The 20365-nt window shown below is 43.4% G+C and overlaps 1 protein-coding gene across 4 annotated transcripts in view; it reads left to right on the top strand.

The window, feature by feature from the left end:
* Nucleotides 1–233: 233 nt before the first annotated feature.
* The window catches only part of LOC111866361 (sodium/hydrogen exchanger 3), a 212844-nt gene continuing 192712 nt past the window's right edge, over nt 234–20365 (top strand). For 3 of the 4 annotated variants that reach the window (XM_023855230.2, XM_023855232.2, XM_023855229.2), the window contains exon 1: nt 234–1214. In XM_023855230.2, the coding sequence (XP_023710998.1) occupies nt 602–1214 (613 nt within the window). In that variant the 5' untranslated portion in view covers nt 234–601. The remainder of the gene's footprint in view (nt 1215–20365) is intronic. The other variant, XM_023855231.2, reaches the window with a different exon arrangement.

Here is a 20365-nt window from a genome sequence, read left to right as displayed (position 1 = left end):
AATACGTTCCCACACTTCCACTACTGCGCCTACAGAGAACAGGTACGTGAGATTGTCTGCACTGGCCGTGTTTCGTCGGTAGCGTCGTCTCTCTCGTCGCCCCCCCCCCCACACACACACACACACACACGGATTTCTTGGGCGCCTGCGTACACTCCCAGTCCCCTTCCCCATGATGGCTATGGATCAGCTGTTTCGCGATGTTTTCCGATTTCACCCCAGTCGCGCCAGGAGCGAGCTCCGGGACCTTGTCGCGAAAGATGAGGGCGGGTCCAACGCAGCAGCTGCAGGGAATCAGCAGCCACTCCCACCACTTTCAGCTGATATTACTACAACCTTAATGTGTGAGAAGAAGTAAATAATCGGTAAAGACGCAGAACTGGCTGGCTGTTCGCGTGGAGTCGTGTTGCGAGTGTCTGTACCCTGCACCTCCGACGACCGGCATGGCGTATGGCGTGGAGGTCTCTACTGGATAACTTTCCGTTTGCAGTCGCAGTTTTGGTTCTTTCAGTTGGATGTTATGTTAATGGATGGGCACATCTGCATTCGCAGAGCTACTAGCTACATAGCCGTACATTGTCAGTAGTGCATCCACTTCGAGATGGCTTCACAAGTTTACGGTTCCTACATACATAACACAACAGTCCATCACGGTTGCCAACGTCACAGCCGGGGTGCAAATTGGTACTGTAATGGGAGGAGAAATGTTACATTCCTGCTGTTTATTATGTTGCTTCTGCTACTGCTAGGGCATTTGGGAGTTTGTTCCGGAAGACCTGATGCATTGGCTTCGTCCTCCAGTTCGACAACATTGAGAACGACATCTCCACCTTCCGGTAATCAATATTACAGCGATAGTAACAGTAGACAGTTTTCTTGGTCAGTTAAAGGCATGGATCCCACTAATGAAGGTGATGATAGGGACGTAGGTGGTGATAGTGGTGTTGGAGATGCATATCCTTCCGCTTCTTCATCCTCAGGACGTTCACCGATCCCACACGATGATAGCGATGGCTTCGAAGAAAGCAGTCCCAGGTCATCAGGGCCTGTCTTCATGCCGAATACGGGTGACGTACAGGCTGCGCAAGCCGACACGGAACACAATGGCAATGGAGACACGAAGCGTTATCCTGTCGCATCTGTGGAGTTTGATCGTGTGAAGACGCCGTTCATCATCGGTGTCTGGATCTTTTGTGCCAGCCTCGCCAAGATCGGTGAGTAGTGCGGTTTTCGTTAATATTTTTGTAACATATGGGACATGTTAGTAGCATAACGGTGTTAGTGTTGCTACATTTGATAGTTCTAGAAAATACGAGATCGGTTAAGTACACGTAATTGCCGTGTGCTACAGCTACAGTTAAGACTAAGATAATGTTGTCCCTATGCTTAACGAAGTAAACACTACGCCACGTAGGTGTATGGGGGAGGTGACGTATAGATCCACGTTTTCTTGACATTGGCACTAGCTGGAGGTGAGTGATCAGCTTCACGCCCCTGCCGCTTTACCCCCGGGGAAAGAGCCCCCGGTTCCCATTGGATAGGAGGTTGGGTGGACCCCAGAGCCGGTCTGTACAACGCGGAGAAGAGAAAATTCTTGACCCTACCGGGACTCGAACCCCAGCCCGTAGCCAGTCGCTATACCGACTGCCCTGCCCCGCCTTCCGTTACCGTTAATAGTATTTTTAATACATGGGATGACAACCGCATGTGCCAGGGTTGCCGGTAATGGTTTTATGATACATGAGATCGAGTGCGCAAGTGTTATGGTCACCGTGGAATATTTGATAAAATATGATTTCGATGAGCAGTACAATAATAGCATTTCCTAAGGTTACCGCTGATTCTTCTATGAAATGCGATATGGATGCTTACACATGTTAGTGATTCAAGTCGATAGGGACACGAAACAGGTTCATGGGCTTCTTTCGTTTCATATTACGGGTCTAACAACATCCGGTAAGGCAAGAGTGTAATGATGTACTCCGATTTTTATGCAAATGCAATTCTAGCAATTCGTATATGTCGTTTGCGTTGGTATTCATGCGCAGCTGATCGAAATATTTTAATTGAACAATTGAATATTATTGAATGTTATCTCACAGATTTGAATATTTTATAGGATATCCCTGAAATATCTCCTTTGCTTCCACAGCCTTCTTTATTTGCCTTTCGGTTACTGTACTCTACAGCCATTCTTACGAAGTCATCTCTGAGTGCAGTGAAATGCCAACGGTGCTGCGTGAGATTGCGGTAACACAGTGTCCTGATAGATGGCCGCACGCGCTGGTTACGGACAGTACTAATTCTGTGGGTGCCTGGAACGTCATTAAATAGTTTCTCTGCTGCTATTTAATGACATGTGCTTATTTAGATTAGCCTTTTGCAGCCTGTATTTTCTACCTTTTACTCTCCCACATACGTAATACAAAAAAAAGAATGGTAAAAGGTAAAAAAGGTACAGCTATCGCTGTAACAGGCCGTGAAGGCCCATAGGGTCGTGAGACGTCGAGGTTCCCACATTTTCTCTAGACAGTTGGCTTACAGATGGCGGTAAGGTTGTCAGCATCACGCACTGGCCTCCCTTTACCGCCCAGGAAGATTCCTGGTACACATTTCTGTTAAAGGTCGAGTCGAACCCATGGCCATAGTGCGGCTGGAAGGATTAGGTAAATTGAAAAAAAAAAAAAAAAATCCACCTCATCGGGACTCGGACCCACGACCTTCCGACTTTTAGCATAGTGACTCAACCAACTAAGCTACCGCGTAGTTCGCGGTCATGACAAGTCGATCTCGAAATTACCGCGGATTTAGACGTTCTAAGCCCCTCTGACTATAAAGAAGTGGCTTTTGGAATGCCAACTATATGTACACACACACACATATATATATATACATATATATATATATATATATATATGTACATATCGATGGATGGATGAATGAATGAATGAATGAATGAATGTGCACTTCGTTAGCGCCTGAACGGTTGGATGGATTTTATTTCAATTTGGTGTTTTACAGTTTATCCATCACAAGTTGGTACCCGGCGAATATGAACAGTTTAACTCCAAACATTAGGACCCCCAGTACATAATAGCAATTATCTCGAAAAGAGCTGTGACGATTTGGGTTAAGACCATCGGCCTAATTAAAACTGCGGGTAAAAACAATGGTATGCCTTCTAGCGGCCCAAACGCGAAATGTAGTTCTACTCTTACACGACGTGATCGAGTTTGATTGGGTGTTAATTATCCACAAAGGCAATGGATCCAGACATCTTAAACGTAACTGATTATTTTGGGATAGTACGAGGCTGTGATCCGTCAGGCGTGAATGAGAAGTACACGGAGCCCATAGTGTTTACATAGGTTTTCCTTTGACGCTACAGCCCCAATTTGGGCCTTGGCCTACCTCCACGAAACTATCGGAGTATTTACATGTATACTGTACACACACACACACACACACACATATACTCATATAGACTTGTACGAACTTTCGTTACATTTTCAAGGTACAGTGTCAAACTCAGTTCCTGTTTTAATAAGCAACATTGTACAGTGCCCGTACAATCCTGTACCTTAAAGTTTTGTTGCCAGTTGAAATTCTGAGTGAACAGAAGCGCCTAGGAACAAGTCCCACCGCTCGTTCGAAGTCTAACGCTGCCTTGATGTTGGAAAAAGAGAATGTTTTGTGCTCTGGCTTAAGAAAGCTGGACAGTTACGCAATTGCGAATTGCCACAGCATCAGTTTCCGAGAGTTAATGCGAGCATGTTGCCGTGTTGTGCAAACGTCACGCAGTGAGTGAAGATCGAAAGCGCAGCCTTTAGTTTACAGGCACGGCCTTTTGTTTCTTTGCTGAACACAAAATGTCATCTAAAACTGTTAATTTCCTTCATATTATTTTAATTTTCCGAGTAACTAAATTATATTTACGAGTATAACGTAAGTGTAAACGGAAAACACGGTGTTATTATATGTTCTTTAGGAATCTTGTTGGGACGGCTTTTGTCCACTACTGATCGAAATAATTGACGAACTGACGAATGAATTAATTAATAAACTAACTCACTAGCCAAGTCCTGCAGTACAGTCCTACTTGAAAAGCTAATAGTCGTATTATAGGGTACCGGACGGTCACATTTCTGTACTTACAAGAACAAGCCACTTGTCCTTTTCCTGAACCAAATTAATCCCACCCTCTCTCCCTGAGATCTATCTTTATAGTATACAGAAAGACAAACTCCGTGGCCTGTAGTCCGCAAGCGAACTATACCGACCGAGCGACTGCCGCTTGTCGGCAAAGTTAGTGCCAAGTTTCACGAATAGGGGGTGTCACGTGGTCAGCGCAACGGATACCCACGGTTGCTAATCTCGATTTTCTAGACCGGAGCCGCCATTTCCTTGAAATAGCTCCTCAGTTATCCTCACGAGGCTGTGTGGACCCCGTTCCAGACCCACTACTTCTCAGAAAATCTCGTAGCGCCGGAAATCGAGCCCGGACCTCTGGATCTGTAGCCAGGAACTCTGACCACTAGACAACAGAGGCGGTTCGTCGTTATATTACACAGAGCGTTAAAACGTTACAGGATTTAAGATGGTATATAGTACTCACTTAAATGGGCAAAAACCGTTCCAGGCAACACATGTCCAGAAACATGCTGAGATATGTACGTGTTTTCTAGACGTTCGCATATTGAGAAGAGCCGAAGAAGATCCCGGAACCAGTGTGCGAAAGAATTGTAGCTGCTGCAGGCATCGGTCTTCCCCTCGTTCGGAAAATTCTCCATGAACATTGACTTTACCCTTACCCTATCCAGCGGGCCCTCACTCCTGACCATCGAGCTGACACAGTCGGTAGCTATGATCCTGTTTACTGACGAGGCGGGGTGGGTGACAGTCCCCACCCCACCGTGGCATCAAGACATCAACATCGGTTATCCATCTTAGGTGATCAACTCTTAGGACCAGCTGTCTTGCCTAACAGACTAACAGTTGCAGTGTACTATCGTTTTCTGGTGAATAATTTACCGGTACTTTTGGAACGTTCGCCTCTTCATCGATATCACGTGTTCATATATGACGGGAGATCCCTTTTTTTCTCCGCATTGTCGGGCAGCACGCTAATCAGTCTTTCGGTCAATAGTGGATAGAAAGCGGAGGCCCAGTCAGTTGACCTGCATAATTATCCATGATTTATTCTGACCGTCTTACAGTGCATACATTTATTCACCTTACTCTTCTCTCTTGCACTACATGTTTCAGCACTAAAGTGCCATCTTCAGGTGCTTTTCGATGTACGTCAAACTACTTCATTGCATGCCCTGTTGTCTTTATACTAAAATAACTAAAATACATATTCGTCATATATATTGATAAATTTTAAATATTAAAAATATTAAAACTGTTCAGGATTTGTCATCCTTATGTCGTATCTCAGTACGCGAGTCACACCTATCTTCTTCTGTCGGAGTATTCTTCCTACTTTCATGTGTATTGTGCTTTGTGTTGTGTCTTGCTCCTGTGACTGCGTGACTGTAACACACGCAGTCAAAGCAGCAAGATAAAAGATAGATAAAAGAAGAAGGATAAAAGGCATGGCATGTAAATATTAGGCAAAATTGGTGTGCGAGATGGAGGTTAGTGGTGAGCTTCACCCTCCGGCCACTTAAATCCGGGGGAAGTATCGCTCAGTACCTACTGGATAGGGCACTTGTTACACTCATCTCGGGAATCAAATTCCAATCGTCCAGCTCGTAACTATTCACGTTCCTGACTGAATTATTTGTAGCGTGCATACTTCTATTGCCGATCATAGTGGTCGGCCGCGCGGTCTAAGTCACGTACTGTCTTCGCCCAACACCGGGATCTTGGGTTCGAATCAAACTTGAGGCATGGATGTCTGTGTGCGTTTATTCTGTGTTTGTGTTGTCCTGTGTGCAGGTAGCGACCTTGCGACGGGTTCATCTCCCGTCCAAGGGGTGCTACTAGCTGTGTAAAAGATCAAAAAACTAAAAAAGCGGCCAAGGTCCTACAGTGAATTGTAGAGCCACAGGTAGGATAGATAGATGGACGGACGGACGGACGTATATATTCTTTTCTTATTAAATTATGCTGTGTCAATTGCAAGTTTAAAGGAGAAATGACAGGGTGCTTACGAACGGTGGAGAAAGAAGAAGCAGTCATGGTTACGTAAGGGACCGATAGCAAAGTCGTATCTCCGACATTGTCGTTCTCGGTGTATGCAGCATAGCCGGAAGATTATCTGATATTAATTGGCATAAACCGCTTGTCTCAACACGTCATCCCGTGCACATATTTTATTGGGTTTGACTTTTACGCCGGTTGTCTTAACAGTTCAGCGAGGACAACTTCTGATTTCTACTTTCCTTAAAATGCTTCAGTCCATACGCCCGTTGTTTGGCTGCCAGGAATTTTGAAGTAACATTTAACTAATTTACTGATTTATTCTGTACATAATTTTCATTATACAGACTCCTATACGTTAATATTGTGTTTGTATTAGTTGACTTGTTAATAAATGCACAGAGTTTGTATGTACGTGTATGATGTCGCGTTACTCGTATTTGTCGCCATGAAACCCACGTTTAGACTCACAGAGTTCCCGCCGCTTTTCCTGTAAACAGTACTCAAACTGATTTGCTTGTATAATAACGACCACTGTATGGATTAAGTGGGAACCATTGTTGTTAATTGTTGCCTTATAGACGGAAAAAATAGACTGTAGTGACAATTCAGTGGACCAAGATGCTCAAATATAATACCACAAAAGAAGTTTAATATCCTAATACGCTAATGACATTCTCGTACTGTTTGCTACCAGTCAGTCCACAAACTTCTGTCTGCTCGTGAGCTAAGAACGTAAGAAATAGAACATACAGCATTATAATTTTGCCTGTATGGGTGTGAAACTAGGTCCCTGATGTTAAGGGAGGGACATAGTAGACTGAGAATTTCCCGCCCAAGTAGTTTCCAACGCCTCTGGTAGATGGGGGAAATATGAGGTACCGACGGCCGACCTCGTTGGCTGAACGGGGCTGATAGTACGCACCAGTACCGGCAGGGGATGGGGACAGTAGAAATTAAAGCGGGACGCACAATGGACCAATAACTGGTCTAAGTGCATGGGGAAACCCACCTCCTCTAATAATAATAATAAATAAATAGTAGACTGAGGGTGTTTGAGAACAGGGTGTTGAGGAGAATATTTGAACCGAGGAGGTATGAAATCGTAGGAGGTTGGAGAAAACTGAACAATGAGGAGCCAAGTATAAGTTAGAATGATCAAGAAAGATTAGGTTGGTAGGGCATATAGCACGCATGGGGAGAAGCATAATGTTTATAGGATTTTGATGGAAAAGCCAGAAAGAAAGAAGCCACTAGGAAGACATAGATGTAAGTGGAAGGATAATATTAAAATGGATCTTATAGAAATAGGATGGGGTGGAGGGGAGTGGATTGATATGGCTCAGAATATGGACCAGCTCCATGGATTTTAGTTAGTTAACACGCTAAGAATTGCATCAGTGTTTGTCTCACTGCGCGGCAGACATGCTCTTTTATGGATGGTAGTAAGTTTATGCTTACGCATGTTGGGTGAGATGTAATGGCATACGCGAACCTTGTACCAAATTCTGTGGAAATCCATCAGTTGTTCGGGACAGGTGTGACAGAAACAGGGACACGCAAAAATCGTGGCATTCTCATTGTATAAAGTCTCGTCGTTGCCATATTAATGTCGCCTGATCTAATTTGCACAGAGGACGTAATGAGTTTCATTACTTTCCTCGCTTTATGGGCACATTGGAGATGGCATTTCATTTCGAAGCCAGACTCTAGCGGAGATACCAATGTTAACGTTGTGCCATTTTGACTTGCTGCGAATTTTTGTTCCATAAACCCAACGTAAATCATGAATCAGGTGAAATTCCGCAGTTCGTTTGAAGCTTCTTATAGCAAATCTCTCTTCTCCACAATCATTAGTTCAGGAGATATCCTCAATGTGTTACTGGCGTAAGAAGAATTAAAATAAACTGTTGGAAATATCCCTATTTTTGGCTGTGACGCCGTATAATCTAGTAGATATCAAGGATTCGCAGGAAGTGAAGTATAGTGACCTTGTATGGAGAGGCTCATCTGTGCAACAGCCCACGATCAAAAGAGCCAAACTGTTTAGCTCTCTTCTTCCCACCACATTTTATATCCCGAAAAAGGAGGCATTTGTTTCTTCCGAAACGAGGACAGGCCTCTTGATTACCATACTACATTACATTTATTTCCAAAGAGTCATCTTAATATTCGCAGCCGTGAGAAATCAGATCTCAGAGTCTTCCAGAAGGTCAGCAGTGTTCAGCCTAAGGCGTCATTGTGCCTTCAGGAAGATCTCTTTATGAAACATTATTACTTCTTGGTATGATACACTAAGGTGCTCCTGGTTAAATTTCATCTGCTTTGAAATGTGAACGTTTGGATGCACCGAGTATTCAGTCATCGGCGCCACTGCGGTAAATTATGGGGCATCGGTCAATAAAACTGTCATAATTAATAAGCTGTTTCAGTAGTGCGGTAGAACTACAGTTTATTTTTACAAGAACAGACGTGACCTATATTTTTATAAGTAGAACATAAAGACAATTAAAATTATAACTTTAAATTGTTACCAACAAACTTTTTGAAAATTTACCTAATCTCAACAGATTTGAAGTTCTAGAAAGACATCTAAGATATCGAACTCGACAGAACGACAATATATTCGAATGGTGCTGCTATCTAGAGGAAGTGGAGTCTACGGAAGCAAACTTTGTAAAATTAACCAACCCCCTTATTCTTCTACAGATAACAGAATTTTATTATGGCCGTTATCTAATTCACAGCTAAGCAACAGAAGTATAGTTCTTTCAGTCACAACGTGACTAACTATAACAGCCGGTGCTTGAGTGATTTGGCCTTCAGTTACAAATTAAAGATTAAGAAACACTATAAATGTTCGTATTTTGAGAATATTTAACTTGTGAATTGAAAACTTTATGTGTGCCGTAGTGCAGTGGGATTAGGAGTGTGTAATTTAGTGAGACATTTATAGTTCCCGTGTTATAAATCCGTTGCAAGGACGCGGATAGTGCAGACTAGTGGAAATAAACTGAGAGGATTAACGCGAAGTGATTTGTAAAGTGGAAATCATCAACAGTGTAATAATTATTCGTAGTTACGACCTGTAAGCTGATGATAAATCCAATTACCAGTCTGTCACCCAAACACGTGACATTACCTGACATTACCTTCATGTAGTCAACTTTTCCCCCATGTGCATTCTGTAATGTTTCATTGTATTTATATGCAGACGCTCAATGTTCTGAATAAACTCAAATGCAATTAATGGGCTAAATATTAGGAAACAAATTGTCCACATCTCTCGTTGCTGTTTATACCGGTAACCTCTCCAGTGCACAAATCTTCAATCGCACTTTCACTGCATTTGCAACCTTATAACAAGAGAAAGGTCTAGGCTACGCTACCAGGTGAAGCGTAGCGGGTAGCAACAGCGACTTCACGTCAAGATGAGGACAGAATGAAAACGAAGTTACGCGCCTTAGATTCTATACAGGCCTACGTTTCTACGGAGGGGAAGATCTATATTGTTATCTTGGTTATTACGCCGTGTAGTACGGTAGGTGACTACCAAAACTGCTTCAGTCTTCACGCTGAAGATGGAGGCAGTTGGTACCCACCCACCTATCGGTAAGCGCCGTGATGTTACTCAGAGAACCGAGATATTAAACTAACTTTCAAGTTAGTTCCGTGTAAAACGAGGCAACTAGGCTAAAAGGGACGTCTTTCACTTTACCTGCACCTGTAATTGAAAATGTAGCCATATTTGGTAGAAGGTTATTCGGTGAGAGAAATATATCTTTGTCAGAGTTTGTGGATTTCGGTTAGATGAATACCTGATGTTACGAAAGTGCGTTTCGGATGGACGAGCTGGTTCGCAGGGGCGAGTGCCCAATGGTCTGGCAAAAGAGAAAGGAGGAAACAGCAATTTCGTTCTTCCGGCCTCAGTTGTTTCTTTATATAACAGTTTCTGATAATATTCTGTCGATGTCAGTAAGTCTGTATGGTACAGACTCGTTACCGTCACGAAAGTAAACGGAAGGTTATAAAACTTTCAGTTATTGATTTCTCTTCCTGGAAATGCTTATGGAATGCAGGAGCCAATATTCAGCTCCACAGCTCGTCTGTTGTACAAATGATTGAACCCAGTGTGTCATAAACGTTTTGGATTCAAACATAGTGATCTTATGAAGAAAGCAGTCTTCTGGGATTTGGCACCGTGTATATGTGGTGTTAACTGACGTTTCGGAGGAACGTATCGCCCCCATCTTCAGGGTTGAAGAAAAAGTATAAGTAAATCTGCAAGCGAGAATCTTACATAGTGATCTTACTCCACTAGGCAGAGTCCTCCTTGGGAAGTTAGTGGTCTCAGCTGGGTAAAGATGAAGGTAAAGTCCCTGTGCTTAACTAATTAAGCACTACGCCATGAAGGCGTATGGAGGAGTGGATGTATAGATCCATGTTTTCTTTACCTCGGCACTAGTTGGAGGTGAGTGGTTAGCTTCACGCTCCGGGTGCTTTACCCCCGGGGAAAGAGCCCCCCGCTACCCATTGGATAGGAGGCTGGGTGGGCTCCAAAGCCATTCTGGACGACATGGAGAAGTGAAAATGCTTGCCCCCACTGGGACTCGAATTCCGACCTCTTGGTCGTCCAGCCCGTAGCCAGTCACTATATCGGCTCTTGGTCTCTCAGCTAATCCAGAAATATCTACCCTGTTATGGAAACCCAAATTGCTATACCCGACGGTAGCTGCACCGGAGGGCTCCTGCAGATCGTCTTACTGAGAACAGTGCTTGCTGTGATGCGCCTAAAACATATCTGAAGACGCGTCGTTGGATAGTGACACAAATCGGTGAACATAACCAGAGAGTTGCTAGCCTCTATGTTCAGCGTACTGGGGGGAACCAGCGTCGCTGTACCGGAGATCTCAGTGAACACATGGGGCTCTAATTCCGTACGGTTGCGCTCTCAAGATGTGACGTAGGCTCAAGTATGTTCCAGACAAAGTGTATATATTTATGTGCACCACTAGCTTAGTTGGTTGAGGCACTATGCGGGTTCAGATCCCGATGAGGTCATTGGATTTTTATCAATTGACCTAATCCTTCCAGCCGCACTATGGCCCTGGGGTTGACTCAGCCTCTAACAGAAATGAGAACCAGGAATTAATTAAATAATTTTCCTCGGGAGTGAAGCCCGGCTGGCGCATAAGGCTGACAGCCTTACCGCCATCTTTGAGCCGATTGTCTAGTTAATGTGGGACCCTCAACGTCTCACAACCCTATGGGCCTTCACGGCCTGTTACAGGGATAGCTTTATTTTACTTACCACCTACTTTTGATACTCGGAGCTCTACTGTTTGTCGAGAGAGTACGTACTGTATATTTCGTATGCTTTACAGGATAAACAGACATTATTTCCCTAAACAGCATTAACCGAGTGGCCAACCGAACTAGCTGTTCAAGCGGTAATGATTCTGACTTGTATGGGGGTACACCTTTCGAATCATGACCGAAACATCCACCCTCCTGACTGCGATTTTCGAGATTTTCCTCAGTCCTTACGGTCAAATGCCGGGACTTGACCTTAAATTAGACTACAGCCGCTTGCTTCCCCACACATCATTTTCAATTCGTGATGCACTGTCATCCGTAGTTGCGCATAGGCAACCCGCTGAAGCGCCTGTGAGCCGGTTAACGCTGCTGTCATCCAATCATTGGACGTTGTGTATCTGAGCACTGGTAGCGCCGTGAGACAAACTGTAATAAATAAGAAACTGAATTGTGTTTGTAATGGAGGCGAAGTGTATTCTCTGTGAGGCACGAAGTTAACTTTTTAAAGTTAATTAAATAAACTTCGGGCTTCAAAGAATTAACGTGCTGACGCACCCCAAGTTCTTCGGCAAGAATGCGTGATACTGGCTTCTCTGCAGAGGGGAAAGGTCAGGTCCTCCATAAGCAGCCAGTAGTTGCTCAGCTATTCTGGAATGAGACTAGAATATTCTTCAGCGTCTGTCCTGAACCGGTTAGTGTCGAATTAATCTTCTAAGATGCGTCGAGACATCCGTTTTGATATGAAGTTCTCCCAGTGGTCATTAAGAAGAGTGAGGTCTTATAATTTCATGTTTCGTCTGTCGTATAATAATTACAAGAAGTTCTTGTTGTGTTTTGTGTTAGAATGTGTCTCTTAGCAAGACGACGCAAGAGGTCACATCGCGTAGTTCGGAAAAGCCTGATGTTTCGAAGGAATATATCTCCTCAATCTTTGGAAAAGCAGAATAAGCCAAGTAGGAAACCAGCAGATGCAACCTGCTTCTGCTCGCTTCGTTACCTGCCTCGTCTTATTTACGTCCTCAAATTTTACTTTACTTTAGTTCTCTTTCTTAATGTCTCGCGGGCTCTCGTACCACAATGAAACTTTTTCTTCTGCTGCTGCTGGCAGTAGTGAAACTGGCACAGCTGGTAGTAGTAGTAGCGGAAGTATAGCTAACGCTACTGCCAACCACACTCCATGTTGTATTTACCGTAGCAAGCAGTAATATAAATTCTGGCTCGAGTAGGATTCGATCGTATGGCCATTGGCTTATTAGTTCACCATGATAAGCAGTTCAACTAAATTGCACTTTATTGTCAGATTATACATTTACATTATATAATTATTGAACTGACAGCACAAGATTTGTTCGGCTTACAGTCGAAAAGTAGGTTTTAAGCCTGATACACACGTGCATATTATGCTTTAAGGCAACAGGGCTTCGACTTGCGTGTTACGTCGTTCAGTGCGTACGACAGGGCGAACATTTGGAAGAACAGGTTACATATTCGTCATCCATCAAATGTTCGCAGCTTTTGGCCAGAACGTTCACAGGTCGCTAGGAAAGCTTTAAAGTCCATACAACACATTTTGTTAAGGAATAAGGAGCGAAGAGAGAGAGAAGTTGGTTGCAACGGCAGTTGTGCCGCGGTGCGCGTATGTTAATGGACTTGCCGTAACGAGAAATTAGTGAACAGTACAAAAATGCTACTCGCAGGGCACCAGCAGATTTTGAATTCCTGATTAATTTAATTGTTCCGAATATTGCGAAGAAAGATATCACACACAGAGCAGAAGTTCTGGTTGAAGGGAGACTAGCAGTTACACTGCGGTTTTGGCTACGGGCGAATCCTACAACAGCCTATAGTACCTTTTCAGAATTTCGAAAGAAGCAATAGGTCAGATTCCGGTCACTGTAGCCGAGCGGTCTAAGGCATGCACTGTCTTCGCTCGCTCGGAAGCCGGGATCGTGGGTTCGAATCCCACTCAGGGCATGGATGTTTATGGATGATGGAAATATCAAGACATATTCAAATTCTGATTGAAATCATGCAGCAGTGAAATACGTTTGAGATTCTAGGTTCCCACAGCGGTTATGTGGTACAGTATAGTTTTATAGATAATCATCAGTGATTCGGAGGAATGTTCTGCCTCCATCTTCAGGGTACAAGAGTGAGAAGACAGTAATCTTCATAGCCATTGCCATAAGAACATCAGATCTGATAGGCGCCCTCTGTGAGGATGTTGCTCTAGGCGACAACCACAGATTCCAAATCCTTATAATCATGAAAGCCACTCTTCACCTCGGAGGCAGAGTTAGAAAGTTCCTCCGAAACGTTCGTGCCTATTTACCGAATAATTTGGTGTCATATGAGATCACAGTTATCTGCTACAAAAACAGACACTTTACGTTACGGCCTACCTGCGGTTCAGAGGTCCTCAAGCGTAACTCGCGGAATAGTTACCGCAGCGAAAGATGTTTCGAGCGGAAGACGTAGGAACAAATTAAAGACGCGTTTTAAGCTCAGTGCATTTTTACATGGGTCTTACATGTTCCAGATAACTGGGAGTTGTTTTCATGGTGTCATCTCATAACTCGAGAGCTCTGGAAGCAATTACAGAGCTGATGAAACTGAATTGTTACGCTGTTCGAAGATCTCCTATTTACGTAGCGCTCTTGCGGATTGGTTACTGGATTTCGTTACGTGCAAAACGCAGCCGTACGCGCCTTCTTTCTTGATACTCGATATAACTACAGATCGATTTATTTAAATGAAGACCAGCTGAATGGAGGAACAATTGGTTTTTAATTTAAAAGTGTATTGCTGTATTTCTCCTGCTTTGCAAATGCCATTACTCTAGATTACAGAACACATTTATGTCTCAGACTTTGTTTGCTCCATGTAAACGTCATGTCCATGGAAGAAAGTTCATGTGTGTGTCGTAAGAGCTAGCTGATTCTTCCCGAACCCCTGAGATGTAAGGTCGCGTTCAAATGAAGAGCATCATATGCAGAAACCTTGTAATCAGACGTCTGAAGTAAAACAGTTATGAATTTTTTGCATAGAAAATGGAGCCAAAACGAAACACCCTCAGATATCAAGCTAACATTTGAAACAGTGCGAGATCTCGGGTTCTCACTGGGCAGTGGTCAGTGATATCTTCCGGGATGTGAGGCCATGTAGTTTTTGGGAGCCGGTATAGCGACTGGCTACGGGCTGGGTGACCGAGAGGTCAAAGTTCGAGTCCCGGTAGGGTCAAAAATTTTGTCTTCTCCACGTCATCCAGACCAGCTATGGGGCCCACCCAGCCTCCTATCCAATGGGTACCGGGGGCAAGGCGGCAGTGGTGTGAAGCTGACCACTCACCTCCAACTGGTGTCGAGGTCAAGAAAATGTGGATCTATACATCCACTCTCCCATACGCCTTCATGATGTAGTGCTTAATTAGTTAAGTACGGGGACTTTACCTTTTACTGTATTTTTATTTTAATATATGTCTCTTAAGTTGATTGTTTAACAAGTCTGGTAGACGTTTACCGACTTTTCGGAGCAAAATATTGCCTCCATCTTCAAGATCCAAGTATGGACCAAATAAGCACAAATGTCGGTTAACTTCCACTAGACTGCATGGCGTCACATCCCAAAACATAATGCCACTGAAAGTACAGCACGCCTAGTTTGTATAGCCCGTGCCCCCACCACACCCCAACCAACAAGCGGTGTGCCCTCTGGCTCCGTTACGTATAAGTATTATAGGATGCAAGAAACAGAAACTGTGGAAAGAACTCTTCAGAAGTTTTATGTATGGTGAGGCTAGCAGGATCTATAAATCAGCAGTTATTAGCCGTACTCAGAACTGCATCACTACTTCTGCAGCTCGTGATGTAGGCAGTCAAGCATGTTCACACTTCACAGTCTCCGAGGTCTGTTCCGGGCTCGGCTGCATTTTCATATTGTTTCGTCGGCTGTTTTGGCCAGCTTTATCAATATTTAACTATTTTAGTTTGTACTTCTTGTGTTTTTGTGTACAACTGGCTCATATCTGTGCACAAGAACATGAAACGAATACGTTAAGTGGGAAGGACCGAGGTATATCTGTAACTCCAGTGGCTTAAGGTCGTTCTAAGTTTTATGGAAATTCGTGAATTGGTTCAGAAGTTGAAGGCTTGGTTTGGCACGGCTGGATGAATCGAACTTAATGGGGCTCTAATCGTCTTTCGCTTTGTGTAAATACGCAGCTCTGCCGCCATGTTCGTCATTTCATACAGACTTTTGTAGCAATATTTATGATTAATTTTCTTATAAAATGTAATGTGCTTATCTCCAGCGGTACATTAGTTAACAAGCATAAGCCCAAAAGTGAAGTATATATTACTCGTGGCCACCAGATTGTTCTTTTACAGTATAAAAATAATTATTGAATTTATAAAAGCGATAAATTTTTCGAAGACCACCGCATTTCAGGCTCCTGCGTTGGGTGGTTCTAGTGACGCTCCCACCTCATTAGTTCGTACGGTTATCGTGATGGTAAGATTGCAGGTGGTAAACTGGTGCTAAGTTGGTCTCTAGTGACGTGATAATGATATGCAGTTTCATGAAAATCCTTCATGTGGTTCATAAGGTATTCGAGGGGATATACACGCAAATACTTGTATAATGTCATGATAGTCCTATTCTTTCTGATAAACGCAAAGTTAAATATTACAGCAATATAACCTGGTTATCCTGCTCTTGAAAATACACGGAATAAGCATAAAACCTTATGCTTGTTAGTTATGTAACCCGATAAATAACTAAGTTTGCAGTTATCTTCATCTTGCTGTGGTACCAGTTCAACTGGAGAGTGCATATAACAGGAGAAAGAAAAGGTAAAATTGTTCCTTTGCTAAACTAATTAAGCACTACGCCATGAAGGAGGATGGGGGATTGGATGTATAGATCCACGTTGGCAGCTTTACGCCCCGGCCGCTTTACCCCCGGCGAAAGAACCTCAGTAATACATTGAATAAGAGGTTGGGTAGACCCCAGATCCGGCATGGACGACATGGAGAAGAGAAAATTCTTGATCCTATCGGGACTCGAACCTCGACCCCTCGGTCGTCCAGCCTGTAGCCAGTTGCTATGCCGACTACGCCATCCCGGCTCCTAATATCAGAAATAAATGAGAATAATGTTACCATCCACTTCGGAATCTTTTTATGACCCATTTATTGTGAGAAAATTACACACGGCCTATATTCAAAATGTGTGGTTTGTAACTAAGAAGCACTGCATAGTAGTTCCCAGCAAAGACGAAGCAAACGTACAAAGAATTAAGCGATTTGGGAATATGGAGGGCGAATAAATATTTGCTATGTCAAGGACATTGATAAAATTCGTGGAAGATACTGGAGATAAAATTTAGATCATGTGTAAATACGAATTAGAATTAGGAATACTTAATTTCGTCTTATAGCCATTAAAACATTAAGCAAATAAAATAAACCTGGTAGCACGTGCAAACATTTGATAACAGGCGTCAGTGCTTTGCTTTATCCCACACATCGTGCCACATGAAAAGCACGGAGACTCAACCAAGGACAAATTTATGCACCTAGATTCGTAAACAGGGATAGAAAAGTATTCGACAGTCTGATAGCGAGACAGATATTTTGTTCGCCAGGGAAAGGCAGGTGGATCGGCGTATTCTGACGCCTGGCTTGTGGCTCTTTCGACCGGCGCGTAAGATGAATTTCTTCCTGAGCTGGATAGTTCCTTTACGATAGGCACACTCAGGCCAGGCGTGAAATAATGAAAAGAAATCTAAGCTAAGGAGACTTTTTTTTTTATTTCGTAGGGTGGGGTGAGACTGAATCCACTTGGTGCGCCGGCCACTAATAGGCCTATCGTACCAGCCCCGGATGAAAGCTGATCGTGGAGCATTTGGTGGAATGAGAATTGGCAGGGTAAACCTTCCCCCAGTGCCACTTTGTCTATCACAAATCCCGCATCACCTGACTTGGGATTGAACCCGGGTCGCCACGGTGGGAAGCTGGCGACAGACCGTCTGAGCTGTGGCACGGCCCTGAAGTGACGCTAGTTGTCCACTGGATGTGAGGTAGTGCTGACCACACAGTCGATCTGAATATGGTAACTGAGGAAAATCAAACCCCGTTCGTCGAGACCCTAGCTGGTCGCAGTAACAGTGGCAGAGGTGTCTGTCTGGTAGGCGTCGACCCTGCCGATGAAACGTGGTAGTGTCATGGCATATGTTTACTCTGCAATGCGTATTGTGTTGTTGAAACCGGCATGATGAACTGTGTAGCTTCGTTGTGAGGATATAAGACTCATTAAATCATGATTTCTCAAACTACAAGTCATAATCCCCACCCGGGGAAGTCGCAACCTGCACATAGCGGAGATCACCGTTTTCTAATAAATACTTATACAGGTATATCCACTCAGAGTCTTGCCCAGTCAGTAAGATTTAATGTAGCAGCAGCAGACGGAACGCTTCGCAAATTTTCCTGTGATTGATCAGGAACATTAGTTTACTGTGTGTGTAGAAAGGCTGTAAATCTAATTATGTTGCTGTTGCCACTGTGCAGCCCCGCAGGTAAGGGCCTGCAGAAAAATGCAAAACAGCAATTTACACTAACCGTTAAATTTTTTTGGGGGGGGGGGGCGTGAAGTTCGCGTAAATGTATGTACAATAAACCCCGCTGATACGGATTAATTGAGTGGGAGAGGTCATCCGTATTAAGCAATAATCCGGAATAATGAAGGAAAAGATGTTCCTGAGAGACAAAAAAATTAGGAAACAAATATGTGGAAAATTTAAAAATGTAGGTAGTACTGGTGAAAATAAATAAAAAAAAATATTTCTGTAGAGCCGTTACTTAAAAACTACAAAAAAGATAAGAAGCTGAAATCTATGGTCTCCTTCATCCAGCTGAAGCCAATCTTGGATATTTCCTTGCTTGGTTTCAGTCTCTACAGCTACCCTCAGCCCAGTCTGAAAGTCCCTCTTGCTACTAAATCCCATGTGTCTTTTTAAAGTACGTGTATGCACTCAACTGTGAACAGAATTTTTCATTTTTCATATTTCGATCCGGATTAGCGAGGGTTTACTGTAATGCTTTAGGGCAGGCATGTCCAACTTCAAACATGTTGTGATAAAGTTTTTAGTGTCAAAACTGCCAGTGATCTACCACCCCCTCCTATCGTCGTACCTCGCTTTAAGCAAAAATATTGGTAAAAATAAGCCGACACATGATGTTTGTTGTAAAAGCAACATACGTACATTGGAAGTACAGACTCGTTCGTTAGTGAGACGTCTGGGGCTGCATTTCATCCACCAGCTGTTGAAAGTCAGGTGAGTATTGGGTGAGGGCCACTTTCAGGCAATCCTGGAGATGTTCATCTGTCCTGTTGGAACGTTGTTTGCTCTTTGTCATTTTTAGGCAAGGAAATGAAGATTCACACAAATAAGTTGAACCGAAACAGGAGTGCACAATTTCACTGCGTCTTCTGAAGTTGGGAAATTTGAGTCTAGGCACTAACTTCCAAAATGATTCTTGTCCAGCACGAGTCTTGAGAAAAATGTCATTTTTAAGGGTTAATATCTCATTTTCAAGAGATGCCTTGCTCAATGAGTAATTTCCTTATAGGCCTATGAGATCGACCAAAATCGTCCCGATCGACGCGCTGGACATGCCTGCTTTAGGGGGTCCCAGTATCAGAAGGTGTGAGAACCCCTGCCTGATACGGTAGGCCTAAGTGTCAGTATAGTAACCACACTAGTAACGGTAACAACCTCTAATTAATACCACGCGTCATTTGTATCCTTGTGCCCTCTTCTTCGTCGTCGTCTTCCGTTCTACACGGTAGTAACCCGATAAATGGCCAGTTACCTACATCCGTCGAGTAGCCTCTTTAACGCCGTCTGGGTATTGGTTTTCCGACGGCTGCGATACTTGGGCAGTTCTTTTGGGGTCTAATGCTTCATCCTTCGAACATTTACGTTTATACTGCGATATTTTCTATTCACTGCATGCAGATTCCTTCTAAAATACAAATATCCTTATTCATTCGATTTTCTAATAACCTGCTTCCCGCCGTGCGTGCCATTAATTTCATATCAGCTGCCTTATGTCGTGTTTCCGTGTCCAACTTAGGAACCATACAGTTTGAGTTAAAATATTCTAAGCGTGTGAGTGTATACGTGAAGCACAGTAAATATTCGCTAAATCCGAGACCCGCGTGAAGTTATTTGTCGCGTGACATACCCAACACGTGACAATATTACATAATTTCGGTTGAGATCGCCGCTACACTAAATCTTATTTCATTATATTTTTTTTCAGACTCCCAAAATTTGCAAAAATAAAAGTATGTCTTTTCCCTCTTTGTATGGAATTTTACATCCAAGATGTGTGAATGTATTTAATTGCTCCATGATAATATTTTGCATGTTCACACACACGAATGACAACACGAATAATATGTGTGTGTGTGTGTGTGTGTGTGTGTGTACTAGAGACACGTCGTGTTGTTTCTGAACATCCCTGGAGTCTTTTGATTTCTAGTGGTTGAAACCTCCGTAAGTTCGTCATACCCACTTCGGCTATGCTCAGCAGCTGCTTGTGCTGTTCCGGTGAGCTGTTGATTAATTTAATGACACCCCAAACAATCGTTGCAAATATATCAGTCATAAAGAGATAGTCCTCTACTGTCAACTTCTGTACTTGACGAGTCTGATAACACGAGAATGCGCAGTGCTGCTGGAGCACCATGCCTACAGGAGAACCCAACTATCCAACAAACCAACTGCTGAAACACGAACACCACTTCAACCATGAAGATTCGTTATTCCCCCCCCCCCTTGGCACTACAGCCCCAGTGGGCCTAGGCCTACCTCCATGAACTTCTCCGTTCACTT

Source organism: Cryptotermes secundus, unplaced genomic scaffold (assembly GCF_002891405.2).
Source record: "Cryptotermes secundus unplaced genomic scaffold, Csec_1.0 scaffold497, whole genome shotgun sequence".
In the NCBI taxonomy this organism is placed as follows: Eukaryota; Metazoa; Arthropoda; class Insecta; order Blattodea; family Kalotermitidae; genus Cryptotermes; species Cryptotermes secundus.
This window is presented reverse-complemented; position numbering and strand designations above follow the sequence as displayed.